The 14,175-nt window shown below is 34.4% G+C and overlaps 1 protein-coding gene across 2 annotated transcripts in view; it reads right to left on the minus strand.

The window, feature by feature from the left end:
* The window catches only part of MTREX (Mtr4 exosome RNA helicase), a 97,823-nt gene that overhangs the window by 22,828 nt on the left and 60,820 nt on the right, over positions 1-14,175 (minus strand). For both annotated transcript variants that reach the window (XR_006605332.1, XM_004744652.3), the window contains exons 20-21: positions 3,764-3,874; positions 2,013-2,201 (exon numbers count right to left, since the gene is read on the minus strand). Coding sequence is in view for 1 of the 2 variants with exons in the window: in XM_004744652.3 (XP_004744709.1) it covers positions 2,013-2,201; positions 3,764-3,874 (300 nt within the window). In the remaining variant the exon portion in view is untranslated. The remainder of the gene's footprint in view (positions 1-2,012; positions 2,202-3,763; positions 3,875-14,175) is intronic.

Consider the following 14,175-nt stretch of genomic DNA (forward strand, 5'->3'; position numbering starts at 1 on the left):
TATTTGTGCTAAATTGTAATCACATTCCACATCAGCATTTAATGCACCTACACAAGCGTTTTTCTATGTACTGCTGAGTTTTCATAGCAAGTTTATTTAGTCAGTCCCTTGGCCAGACACTAAGGTCTTTTTCAGTTATGTCTGAGTAACTTAGATAATGTCACTCTCTGTGGCTTCGTACCGCCTTCTCTGTGGATGCTTTCTATTCACCAATTCAACCAAGCTCAAGAGTCTGTTCTTGTGTTGTGGACCTGTTCAGGATGAACTCTGGCAGCAACACAGAAGTAAATGAAGCAGGGAAGGAGCTAATGGAATGGTCTCAGTGAGACATGAAAAGGCCAGGATACCAAGTGAGGATCCTTGTACAAGTTACTAAAGCTTTTTGTGTCTCCATTTCCTTCCTGGTGGACCAGAGCATTGTGCACTATATGTTCGCTGCCCACGTGGTAAGAGGCCCCATTATGTTAGTTCACAGAAAGCTAGAAAGAATGCTGTAAAACTGTGAATTAAACCATCCTATTCTGTTAAGCCAACAAGTTTCCACTCCCAAGCATGTTCAGTAAGTAGCAGCGATCATTTGGGATATGGGAGAGTGTAAGTAAGCTAAAATGAAATACCTGACCCTAAGGAGTTTAAAATAATGATCTTTGAAACAGGAAAACAAAGGTGGTTCAAGTGGTTCAAGATAAAAGCTGAAAAAGCTAATAGTAAGGAGATGTAAGTTTCAGGGAGAAAGCGACACTTGAATAGTACAAAAGATTCTAGTTGAAGAGAAGTGGGTAATGGAAAGGAATGTGTTCACTTTGAAAAACTTTCCCTAAATTCATTATTCACCATGGCTCTAAGAATGCTTTTCTGGTCACAGACTACAGCTAATTACTCTAAAAAGCTAAACTACTGGGATGCTTGGGTGGCTCAGTTGTTAAGCCTCTGCATTCGCCTCAGGGCACAATCCCAGGATCCTGGCCTCCAGCACTGCATGGGTTCCTTGCTTGGCTGGAAGCCTGCTTCTCCCTTGCCCACTCCCACTGCTTGTGTTCCTTCTCTCGCTGTGTGTCTGCCAAATAAATCAATAAAATCTTAAAAAAAAAAAAAAAAGCCAAACTGTTACAACTTCTTACCACTAGGAACGTTATAATCAAAAACACAGAGGATAATAAGCATTGGTGAGAATATGGAGAAATAAAAATTTTCATAAATCACTGGTGAGAATGTAAAGTGGTACAGCCACTTTGGAAAAAAACTTGACAGTTTCTCAAAGGTTCAACACAGACTTACTATATGATCCAGCAATTCTACCAATTCCACCCAAAAGAAATAAAAACATATCCACACAAACCTTGTACATAAATGTTGGTAGCAGAATTATTCATAATAGCCAAAAAGTGGAAAAATCCCAAATATCTATCAACTGATGAACTGTTAAACAAAATGTAGAATATCCATAAGTGGAATATTTTTCCCCCTTAAAAGGGAATAAAGTACTAATTCATGCTATAACATGGATGGACCTTGAAGACATGTAGTAAAGAGAACAGACACAAAAGGCCACATACTGCAGGATATTATTTTTATGAAATATCCAGAAAAAGCAAAACCATAGAGGCAGAAAGAAGATTTATAGTTGCCAGGATCTGTGAGATGGGAGAAATAGGAAGTGACTGCTAATTGGTATGAGGTTTCTTTTTGGGGTGATGGAAGCTCTGGAATTGGACAGTGTATGGTTGCAGTTCTTTGTGAATACGCTACAAACCACTGTATATTTTAAAAGAGTAAATCTATTGCTATACGAATTGTATTACATTAAAAAAACTGTGAAGAAAACCCATCAAATACCAAATTAAAATGATTTTTATCTTATTTTGCTGGTCAGAATTGATAGTCTCCTTAAAAGATAAGCTATTTCCCTGTTTTAGCTGACGAACCAGTAGGAAAGGAAAATAAAAAAGACAAATATTCAATAATTTAGTGACATACATACGATTTTATGATAAAAAATATTTCTGCCATACCTGTGCTTTTTTTTCACAAAGCGTATACACAGTTTCCAAATTTGGGTCATTGTGAAGTGGATGAGAATACATTCTATGCTCAAAAGCCTCCACTTTCTGGATAACTTTTTTCAGCCCTTGATCCTGAATGCCCATATCATCAATAGGATCTAATAAAGGAACACCATCAGGAAAACGTTTCTGAACTTCCTACAACAAAAAATTTAAAATTATTTTTTTCATTTTATAGACAAGATTAGTTAAGAGTAAGTAAATATTTCCTTCTGTTTTTCTATGCACAAAGAGAAACATGCACTTAAAAATGCACCTCAAGTGGAGCTCAATTTTACATGCATATGTTTTTGAAAATTCCTTCTAAATTGCTGTACTATGATTTACTGATATAGGGATGTGTAAAATTTATTAATAACTCCAGTACTTAGAATTCAATAGTTCTGAATGTGGCACAACTTATGGATAAACACATAATTGTATCTTTAGGTTGTTATAACCTCTTATTGTTATAAATAATGCTGTATTTAACAACCCAACTATAAACTGTTTTTAATTTTCTCACGATTTCTTTGCTTCCTAGGGGTGCACTATGGAGTGGGAAGACATAAATTTTTTAAAGGGTTCCAGATCCCTATTAAAAAAAAAATTTTTTTTTAAACATGATTTATAATGAGCATGTGTGTTCAGAGAAGGGATAGGTCACTGTAGAGGCTAGTATCCCCCTGAGGCTCCTTCAGGGTCTTCAATAGGCCTTAAAGGTAAAATAGGATTTAGTATGTTAGGGATGGAGAAAAAAAGGTTATCCACATAAAGTTCTGTAAAACTGTCAGGAGAATTCTTCAATTCAGATAGCCTGGCTATCTATGGACCACAGCTTATTCCTACTCTAATGAAAGCATCCTGTTTATCTATCTGTTTTCTCAAATTCTAGTACAGAGCCTTTGCAGCACAGTAAATATTAATCCAAGTATTTGTTGACTAAATAAATGACAAAATTCCTTTTCTTCACCTACTGGAAAATAAAATTCTAGAATGTCATAATTTTTCCTACTGAAAATAAAACTATTTATTTATTAGCTACACTAAAAAATGGTTAAAAGTCCTGGCATATGATTTTATACATAATATTCTTAATACAGTCTAGTTATTTTCACTCAGCAAATAATAAAGCAAAATATATTTTGTATAGGGGCGCCTGGGTGGCTCAGTGGGTTAAAGCCTCTGCCTTCGGCTCAGGTCATGATCCCAGGATCCTGGGATCGAGCCCCATGTCGGGCTCTCTGCTCTGCAGGGAGCCTGCTACCTCCACTCTCTCTCTCTGCCTGCCTCTCTGCCTACTTGTGGTTTCTATCTCTCTGTCAAATAAATAAAATCTTAAAAAAAAAAAAAAAATATATATATATATAGTATAAAATAGTAGCAATGTTTTCCTCCATGAGATCTCCTTTAGTAACTTGCTTTGTTGGTATATTCAAGAAGTGGACAATCTACACAAAGATCTGCTATTATATTTTATTAAAAATGACACTTTATTAAAAGTATTAAAGTGTCATTAAAAATGACACTTTATTAAATATGTTTATAAAAAATAAAAAATTATTTAAAAAATGACACTTTATGAAAAATGCCACTGACAAGTGTTTATAGTTTTTTTTAAACAAAGCGATACATTTTAAAGCATTTAAGTTGTCTTGCTATAAATCCTACTTATATTTACATAAAATTTATATTTAAATTTGTAAAATTAACACACGTACCTGTATTGATTTTAAAACACTCTGTCTATTATCCACTGGTCGAAGGTCTTTAGGAATGTAAAGCCTAACACTGCTGATGGCAGACAGAAGGTGTACCAAAACTGGAACAACCTACCAAGAAAAAGTTAAAGAACACTACAATTAAAAATGCACATTTTCAATCTCTGCCATTTCCTAAATTTAGCTTGAATCCTTAAAATGAAGCTGCATTCACAGTTTGTGACACACGTAATAGTTGATAATAATAATCACTGTGGAAGCTTTTATCTTATTAGAAGCTATAACTGAAAACTAAAGAGTAATTCAACCTCTAAATAACAAGCAAATAAATGGTACCTAAACATAAGTTATTCCTGCAATACAGAATTCATTTTCACCTCCTCATTTACTGGCATTTTTTGAACACCTTAAAGTATAACAGCCCTACAAAGGAAGGAAAGACTCCTGGTTTACCTTTAGATGGCCAAGTAAGGTTCATGTAAGCTCTGGATGGGCCAGAATGAAGAGCAGATGAAAAAAGTATTTCAACCAGAAGAAATAGTATACTCCATTAGACATAACAAAGAATCACCTATCTTCAAACTAACTTTAATGCTTTCTCCTGACAAAAATACCCTTCCCTCACCATCAAATATGACATTTTGCTTCCTTTAAGTATGCTTCCTTTAAATGAGGGCATCTGTACACTGAGAAGTTAATACTTTCAAAGTCCAAATTCATACTTTAGTAAATACTATTTATTAAATATTAACGAATATTAAATATTAAACAAGTGTCAACAAATCTGTATCTACCAAAACTAAAATATTAGCATAGATCATACTCAATAACCAAAGAGAAAAGGTATCTGTTAAGTGTCAGTAAGTGAAAAAGATGAAGAATGAAAAAATAGAGAATGCATTTAAAGGGGATAACCACAACTTCTTATTTGAAAATGACCCAAACAGTAATACAACAAACTGTCCATTTTATTTTCTCAACTGTTAACAGCTTGCCATATGTGCTTTTTCTCTTTCCAGATAAGATTTTGGGGGGTTTTGGAGGGTGTGTTTTTTCTTTCTGCCTTTCTTGTTCCTCCTCTTAATTTAACCATTTGAAATTAATTTTCAGGTAACATGTTACTTCACCTTACCAACAAATACTTTATCATGTGTCTTCTAAGAACAAGCACATTCTCCTGCATAGTCACATATATCATAAAAATTTAACAATAATACATTATCATCTAATATATAGTTCATATTCAAATTCCCCCAAACGGCTCATTAATGTCCTTTATGGATACTACTACCACCACCACCACTTTCAGATCTAGCATTCAGCCAAGGATCATTTATTGCATTTAGCTGTCAGGTCTCCTTAATCTTTTAAAATCCAGAATATTCCCCACCTTTTTTGTTTTTATGGGTTTTACACAGTCATATAATTTCAAAGGTAAAAGTTACAAAAACAGAATAAAGAGCTCCTATATGCCTGTATTCAGATTCACCATTTATTTACATTTGCCCCATGTGCTTTATCATTCTCCCTCCACACACACACACACCACAGTCACAATACAAGTATTAAATAGGGAAATTTAATGTTGATATATTGTTTTATCTATGGTCCATATTAAAATTTCACCTACTTCCCCAATACTATCTTTTATACTACCCTCCTTCCCTCCCACCATTCCATGCTCCAAACTAGGATGATGAATTAAATTCAGTTGTCATAATTCTTTATTCTACTTTAATCTGGAACACTTCTCAGTTTTTCTGTGCTACTCAGGCTACTGATGTTTTTGAATGAGCTAGTTGTTTTGTAGAATGCTCTGAATTTGAGTTTGTCTTATAAGGAATCATCAGATTCGGGGTACGCATTTTTGGCAGAGGTGATGTTTTCTGTTCTTCTCATCCACCGATCAACATTACTGGTGATACTAACTCTTAATTCAGGTGGTTATCTCTAGCATTTTCTACTGTAAAGTTACTACTCTCCCCTTTACAGTTAATAAGAAATTCAGGGGTAGACTCATACTTTGTAAATATCCCATTCCTCACTAAATTTCCAACTCACAAGTTTCAGCACCCATGGATTATTCTTGCCTGAGTTCATTTGTGGTAGCTACCTAACAGTGACTTTTCTAACAGATTCATTCTTTCTATATTTTATCTACCTACCTACCTAAGTATGGATTTGTGGATGCTTACTTTCATTTGATTATAATCCTTTAATATAACTTTTAAAAATTCTCAAACTGTCAAATTTTTGAATGAGACATTATAAGGACTAAACTGGCTTTACACCACCAGTTTGTGACCCATGCAAATCCTAGATCACGGTTTCAGTGGAAAGAGAACACTGAAGTGAATGTACATAATCCAAAATGGCAGAAAACCTCAAAATAATTCACTTGGCTTTAGGCAGGAAGTATACGCTTTGTGTATTTCAAGTTGAATTCATTTAGCACAAGTATTTGAGAATTTCCTTGAAAAAAAAAAAAAAACACCATACAGAAAAGACTTGATTCAGAAGCAAGTCAGAAACTGTTCAATTTCTAATGTTTCCCACAATAAACATTATCCAAAAATGGTCAACTCATTCTCATTAATGGTCATTCTCATTAATGACAAGAAAGACACCACAAAAGTCCTCCAACAAAAGTCTCTTTAAGTACAAGGAAAGGAAGATCCTACAACTTAAGTTTTGTAAATAAGATGTTAAATGCTTAAAAACCAACTGAATAGTTCTCATGATAAATCTCTATACATAGACATTTAAAAACATAATACTTGCATAGCGTAATTCATGTAGTTTTCTAGCCCTACTAACCTTATAAAGTAACTCAGAATTCAGATTCATCATGATGTAAGATTGGTTTATATAAATCCAAATAACCGTGTGGATAATTATTGCAAATTTGTTAGAATACCAATAGCAGGAATAGACCTTTCCAATCTTTTTAAGCTCGCCATAAATCAATTTCCCCTTTTAAGATAAGCAAATAATAAGGTAGGAAGATATATGAGAAGTCGGGAACTTTAAGTGAATACAGTCTAAACGAGTTTCAGGCAATGCCATTTCTTCAAATCAAGACTGTTAACTACAATGTGATTTTTAAACTTTTCATCCAGGAAAGGTATTTTTATCTTATTTTTTGAACCAATGAACCAATGAAAGGTATTTTTTGAACCAACTACATTTTAATCAAGTCCAGGCAAAGTTATTTAAACTGATGTGTTTTATTAAATTTTCGATTTTTAAAAACTAAATGTGTGTCTTGATCTAATTTTCTTTCCAGGACTCTGGAAATTAACCAAAAGCTTGCAGCAATCTAAAAAGCATTTAAAAAGCTATATTTGGTATCACACACACTCCCAAGTTAAAGGAAAGAAAATGTGGAAATCCCATTTCCTACTCATATCTCATGTAAAGAAAGTCTGGTTCAAACCTACCCAGGCTACATAGTAACTACAGTTGAGAGATGAAATTTCCTTATAAATTATCTGTGGAATGATTTCCCTGTGTCCAGAATTCCTATTCAAGATATTAATTTACAAAAGCAAACAATATATATGTATTCCATCTCTTATGTTACAGTCCTTCTCTTTTTTGTACCTTTATCATTTAACCACATATAACAGAACCTACTTCTTTTTAAAAAGGGACATTTTGAGGTGCTTAGGTGGCTCAGTTTGTTGGGGTGTCTGACTCTTGGTTTTGGTTTGGGTCATGATCTCAGGGTCCTGAAAGCAGACTCCAAGCTCAGCAGGGAGTCTGGACTGATTTTCTCCCTCACTCTGCCCTTCCCCTCACTCATTCTCTCTCTCTCTTTCTCTCAAATAATGAATCTTTAAATGAATCTTTAAAAAACAAAAACAAAAAAGGAATGTTTCATGCTCTGTATATGTTGCTTCCATTGCCACAAATGCAATTCTTGTCTGAAAATATTTCTACAAATCAGGTGAATTTCTTAATACTTCTTTTATAAAACCTTTACTGATCTCCCTCCTCAAACACACTCTACCCCAGTCAGAGGATGCATTTCTGATGTTCAGCAAGTGGAACACAAAATATTCCCCCATTAAGCTGTAAACCCCTTGAAACCAGAGACAGTATGATATATATACTTCATGCTAACACACCTCCCCTTAATTTCCTGAAATAAACTGAATAAAAAATGTTAAAAGTGAATTATACCACAATCAAAAAAATGCTATAGACACAGTTTGTCTAGGATCCAATGACGTCTAATCTGCATAGGCTATTAAACTGAGACAAATCATGATTGTGAAGTACTATAAAGTTTCTTAGTATCTTTAAGTAAAATGGGAACAGCTGCTAGGCTTAAAATCTGAGCCTAAAAGCAAGACAGACAACAAACACGTTTTCCTTAAAATGCTAACTCTAATGAATTAGTCATTAGATCATTTTCTTGGAAGAATCTAAGCATTCACTGGAAAAGAACACCACGATTTATCATGTCTGCCATGAGAGAAAAAGAATGCTGACATGTATGCCACGTATTTGTCATTCCAAGTTGTAATAACTTTGAGTACAATGACTATCTGCTAAATTGTGGGAGTTTTACTCTTATTTACAGTTAAGCAGTCAATTGTAAAATAAACATTATGGAAAAAAATCATACAAGTTTCAATGGTGCTGGAATTCTATGGAACAAATTTTGAGACCGAGGACTAGAAACTAAGGGATAGCTGGGATTCAGAAGTATAAAATTATACTCTAAATTATTATTTTAAAACATTTAATAATGAACAGTCTCCTTAAATACTGCCAATTCTGGATTCCATTATCATCTGAACTAATCCAAAGCAGCAGCCCTCTGACTCTGCAGTGGCAGATTTTTAATTTTGATAAATCAAAGCTTATTATGACATATATGATTACAATGACATTTCCTTAAAAATCTAGGAATACACCACATACTTAAAGCAATGTTTTAGAATAACAAAATTCCAGTATATCAGCCTTCAAATACTTATGTGCCATCTCAAGAGAGAAAGCAGCAGAAAACTAAAACAATGTTTTAGAATAACAAAATTCCAGTATATCAGCCTTCAAATACTTATGTGCCATCTCAAGGGAGAAAGCAGCAGAAAACTTATTTGAAGAAATAATAGCTGAAAATGTCCCTAACCTGGGAGAGAAAAAGAGACATGAGGGTTTAGGAAGCACAGAAAACCACAAACAAGATGACCTCAAGGAGGTGCACATCAAGACAGACAATCAGCAAAACATTACTATAATTAAAGATAAATGAGAGAATTTTAAAAGCAGGAAGAGAAAAGCAACTAGTAACATACAAGAGAAACCCCATAATGCTATCAGATAATTTTTCAGGAGAAACTTTGTAGGCTAAAAGAAAGTGGCATGATATACTCAAAGTGCTGAAAGGAAAAAAACCCCAAAACCTAGAATATTATTCCCAGGAAGACCATGATTCAGAATTGAAGGCAAGAGAAAGAGTTTCTCCAACAAACAACCCCTCACAACCCTAAGTCAAGACCTAAGCTGAGACCAAGAGTCAAACAACTTGGGCCAATCAGGCAGCCCAACAATTATAAATTTTTTATGCATCCAACACAAGAGCAGTTACGTATATAAAGCAAGTACTAAGTGACACAACTGGAGAAAGTGACAGTAATACAATAATAGTAGGGAATTTTAATATTTACATCAATAGATCATCTAGAGAGAAAATCAATCAGGAAACAGTTGCTTTGAAAACACAGACTAGACAGACATATACAAAATGTTCCATTCAAAAACAGCAGAATAGAACATAATTTTCAAGTACACATGGAATATTTTCCAGGACAGATCATGTTAGGCCACAAAACAAGTCTCAATAAATTTAAGAAGGCAGAAATCAAACCAAGCATCTTTTCCAACCACAATGGTATTAAACTAAAATTCAATTAACAAAGAAAAAAAAAAAAAAAAAAAAAAAAAAAAAAACATAAAGACAAGGAGACCAAACAACATGTTACAGAACAATTACTGAGTCAACAAAGACATCAAAGAGAAAATTTTAAAAATACCTTGAGACAAATCAATACGGAAACACAACAACTCAAAATCTTTGAGATGCATCTAAAGCAGTTTATAAGTTTATAGTATGATATAGACCTATCTCCAGAAACAAGAAAAATATCAAATAATCTACCTTATGCCTAAATGAACTAGAAAGAAAGTAAACAGTTATATAGGAAAAAAGTTAGGAGGGGAAAAAAAAGCTCAGCGTGGAAATAAGTGAAATAGAGTCTTTAAAAAACAATAGAGAAGAGCAATAAAACTAAGTGATGGTTCTTTGAAAAGATAAACAAAACTGATAAACTTTTAGCCAGACTCATCAAGAACAAAGAGAGATAATTCAAAAAAAAAGTCAGAAATAAGACAGAAGTTACAACCAACACCAAAAACTAATGATAATAGAGTAGTCCAAAAACTATATGGCAACAATTGGACCATTTTTTAAAAGATATTTTTTATTTATTTGAGAGAAAGAGAGAGAGGTCACAAGTAGGCAGAGAGGCAGGAGAGGAGGAAGCAGACTCCCTGCTGAGCAGAGAGCCCGATGCGGGGCTTGATCCCAGTACCCTGGGATCACGACCCGAGCAGAAGGCAGAGGCTTTAACCCACTGAGTCACCCAGGTGACCCCAATTGGACCATTTATAATAAACAGATAAACTAGAAACATACAATCTTCCAAGAGTGAATTGAGAAGAAACAAAAAATGTGAACAGACCAACTACTAGTACTGAAATTGAACTGATAATCAAAAAATTACAAACAAATGAAAGTCTAAGACTAAATGGTTTCACAGGCACATTATACCAAATACTTATTTCCTTATTGTTATTTTTCTAAGATTTTATTTATTTATTTGACAGAGAGAGAGGGAGAGATGGAGAAAGCACAAGCAGGGGGAGCAGCAGGCAGAGGTAGAAGGAGAAGCAGGCTCCCCTATGAGCGAGGAGCCTGACATGGGGCTTGATCCCAGGACCCTGGAATCATGACTTGAGACGAAAGCAGACACTTAACTAACTGAGCCACCTAGGTACCCCATTATACCAAATATTTAAATGAGAGTTAGTATCTATTCTTTGTCAAATTATTATTTAGAAATTGAAGAGGAAGGAATGCTTCCAAATTCATTCTATGAGTCCAGCATAATCCTAATTCTTAAACACACGAAGACACTACAAAAAAAGAAAATTACAAGCTTGTGTCTGTGATGAACATGGATGCGGAAACCCACAACAACGTATTAGCAACTGACTTCAACAGTACATTAAAAGTTATCATTCACCGGGGCACCTGGGTGGCTCAGTGGGTTAAAGCCTCTGCCTTTGGCTCAGGTCATGATCTCAGGGTCCTGGGATCGAGCCCACATCGGGCTCTCTGCTCAGCAGGGAGCCTGCTTCCTCCTCTCTCTCTGCCTACTTGTGATCTCTGTCTGTCAAATAAATAAATAAAATTAAAAAAAAAAGTTATCATTCACCATGATCAAGTGGGATCTGTTCCAGGGATATAAGGATGGTTCAAAAATCCATAAATCAACCAACATGGTATACCACATTTACAAAAGGATAAAAGTTATACCATTTACACAGGTGAAAAAAACATGTAGCAAAATACAACATCTGTTCCTGATAATAACCCAACAAAACTGGTATATACCTCAAAGTGATATAATACACATAACAAAACCAGCTAATACTATTCTCAATGGTAAAAAGCTGAAAACTTTTCCTCTAAGATTAGGAAGAAGGAAAACATAACTACTGTTGCCACTTTTATTCCACATAGTATTGGAAATCGTAGTCATAGCAATCAGACATAAAAATGAAATAACAGGCATCCAAATTGGAAAGAAAGAAGTAAAACTGTCACCATTTGCAAATGACACAGTATTATATATAGAAAGCCATACTCAACAAAAATTGTTAGAATAAACAAATTTAGTGAAGTTGCAACAGGATCAATATTATCTGTTGTGCTTCTCCACACAGATAAACTATAAAAGACACATTAAGAAAACAATCCCTTGCAATTGCACCAAGAAGAATAAAACATCTAGGAATAAAGTTAATCAAAAAAGTGAAAAGTGCATGTACTCTGAAGACTATAACACAGCAATCAAAGAGAGAGAAGATGACACAAATAAAGGATAGATATACCATACTCAAGGGCTAAAAGAATACTGTTAAAAATGTCTATACTACTCAGGGCGTCTGAGTGGGTCAGTTCGGTTAAATGTCTGCCTTCAGCTCAGGCCATGATCCTGGAATCCTGAGATGGAGTTCTGTGCTCAGAGCAGGGTCTGAGCACAGACCCTTCTCTCTCTCCTACTGCCCCTCCCCCTGCCTGTGCTCTCTCTCAAATAAATAAAATCTTAAAAAAAAAAAAAAAAAAAAAAGGAAAACCACTCCTAACACTCTGCAGATTTAATGCAATCCTTATCAAAATTCAAATAGTATTTTTTGAAGAACAAAAACACATAATCTTAAAACACACACAATCTTAAACACAAAGATCTTGATGCAGAATCATCAAGTCAAACAGCCAAAGCAATCTTGAGAAAGAAGAAAAAAGCTGGAGCTCAACACAATTTCAGATTTCAAACTACACTACAAAGTTGTATAATCAAAGCAGTATGGTACTGGCACAAAAAAAACCCAGATCAATGGAACAGAACAGAGTTCAGAAATAAACCCATCATTAAATGGTCAATAAATCTAAAAAAAAAAATGAGGTAATCAGAATGTATAATGTGGAAAAGAGAGTTTAAGTGACAAACAGTGCCAAGAAAACTGGACAGTCACATGCAAAAGAATTAAACTGGACTACTTTCCTATACCGTATAAAAAAATGAATTAAAGACCTAAATACAAGACCTGAAACCATAAAACTCCTAGAAGAAGGAGCATTTGGGTGGCTCAGTTAGTTAAGCATCTGACTCTTGGTTTTAGCTCAGCTTGAGATGGAGCCCCATGTCAGGTTCTGTGCTAGTCGTAGAGCCTGCTTCAGAGTCTCTCTTTCTGTCCCTCCCCCGCCCCCACTCACATTCTCTCTGTAAAAAAACAAAACAACAATTTAAAAACCTTCTAAAAGAAAACATAGGTACTGTTGCATCAGCAATACTTTTTTTTTTGGATCAGGCTCCTCAGGCAAGGACAACAAAAACAAAAATAAACAAAAGGTTCTACATTAAACTACAAAACTTTCACAGGACAAAGGAAACCATCCACAAAATGAAAAGGCAATCTACTTGATGGGAGAAGATATTTACAAATGATATCTCTAATTAGAAGTTAATAATAAGAGTAAAAAAAGAACTCATAAAACTAAATACATATATAAAATCTGACTAAAAAATAGGCAGAGGACCTGAAAAGACAGGCTTCCAAAGAAGATATTCAGAGAGCTGACACACACATGAAAAGATGCTAACCATCAGGGAAATGCAAATCAAAACCACAATGAAATATCGCCATCTACCTATAAGAATGGCTAGTATCACAAAATTAAGAAGTAGGTGTTGGTAAGGATGTGGAGAAAAGGGAACCCTCATGCACTGTTGGTGAGAATATAAATGCATACAGTCACAGTAGAAAACAATGTGGCAGCTCCTCAAAAATTAGCAACAAAAGTACCATATGATCCAATAATTCCACTTCTGGGTATCAACCCTAAAAAAACAAATACACTAAATTGAAAAGATACATGCACCTCTTTGTTTATCGCAGCATTATATATATAACAGCCAAGATAAAAAGCAATCTATTGTCCATTAACAGATGAATGGATAAAGAAAATGTGTTACACATACACACATAGAGTAATATTACTCAGGCATAAAAAAGAATGAAATCTTGTCATGTGTAACAACATGGATGAATGGGCAACACCTGGTTATTATGTTAAGTGAAATAAATCAAAGATAAATACTTCATGATTTCACTTATATGTAAAATCTAAAAAAACGAAAGGAACAAACAAACAAAACCAAACACACACTCATAAATACAGAGAACAATTGGTGGTTGCCTGAAGCTAGGTGGGTGAGGTGACAGATGAAACATGTGAAGGGGATTAAGAAGGGGATAACTTCTATTTATCAAATAAGTCACAGGGATGACAAGTACAGCATAGGAAATAGAGCCAATAATACTGTAATAACTTTGTATGATGGCAGATGGTCACTACATTTACTGTGGTGAGCATTTCTAATATATAAAAATGCTGAGTCACTATATTGCAACCCTCAGATTAATATATTATGTCAACCATACTTCAACAAAAATTCTGTTAAAAGCACATGTAAATTAAATGGTTTCAACTAAGGAAACGTATGCAGGATTTTTAATTATCAAATTCTTGCTTCAGGGGTGCCTGGGTG

The sequence above is a fragment of the Mustela putorius genome, unplaced genomic scaffold, assembly GCF_011764305.1.
Source record: "Mustela putorius furo isolate JIRA1106 unplaced genomic scaffold, ASM1176430v1.1 tig00000145_pilon_pilon_pilon, whole genome shotgun sequence".
NCBI classification, from domain to species: Eukaryota; Metazoa; Chordata; class Mammalia; order Carnivora; family Mustelidae; genus Mustela; species Mustela putorius.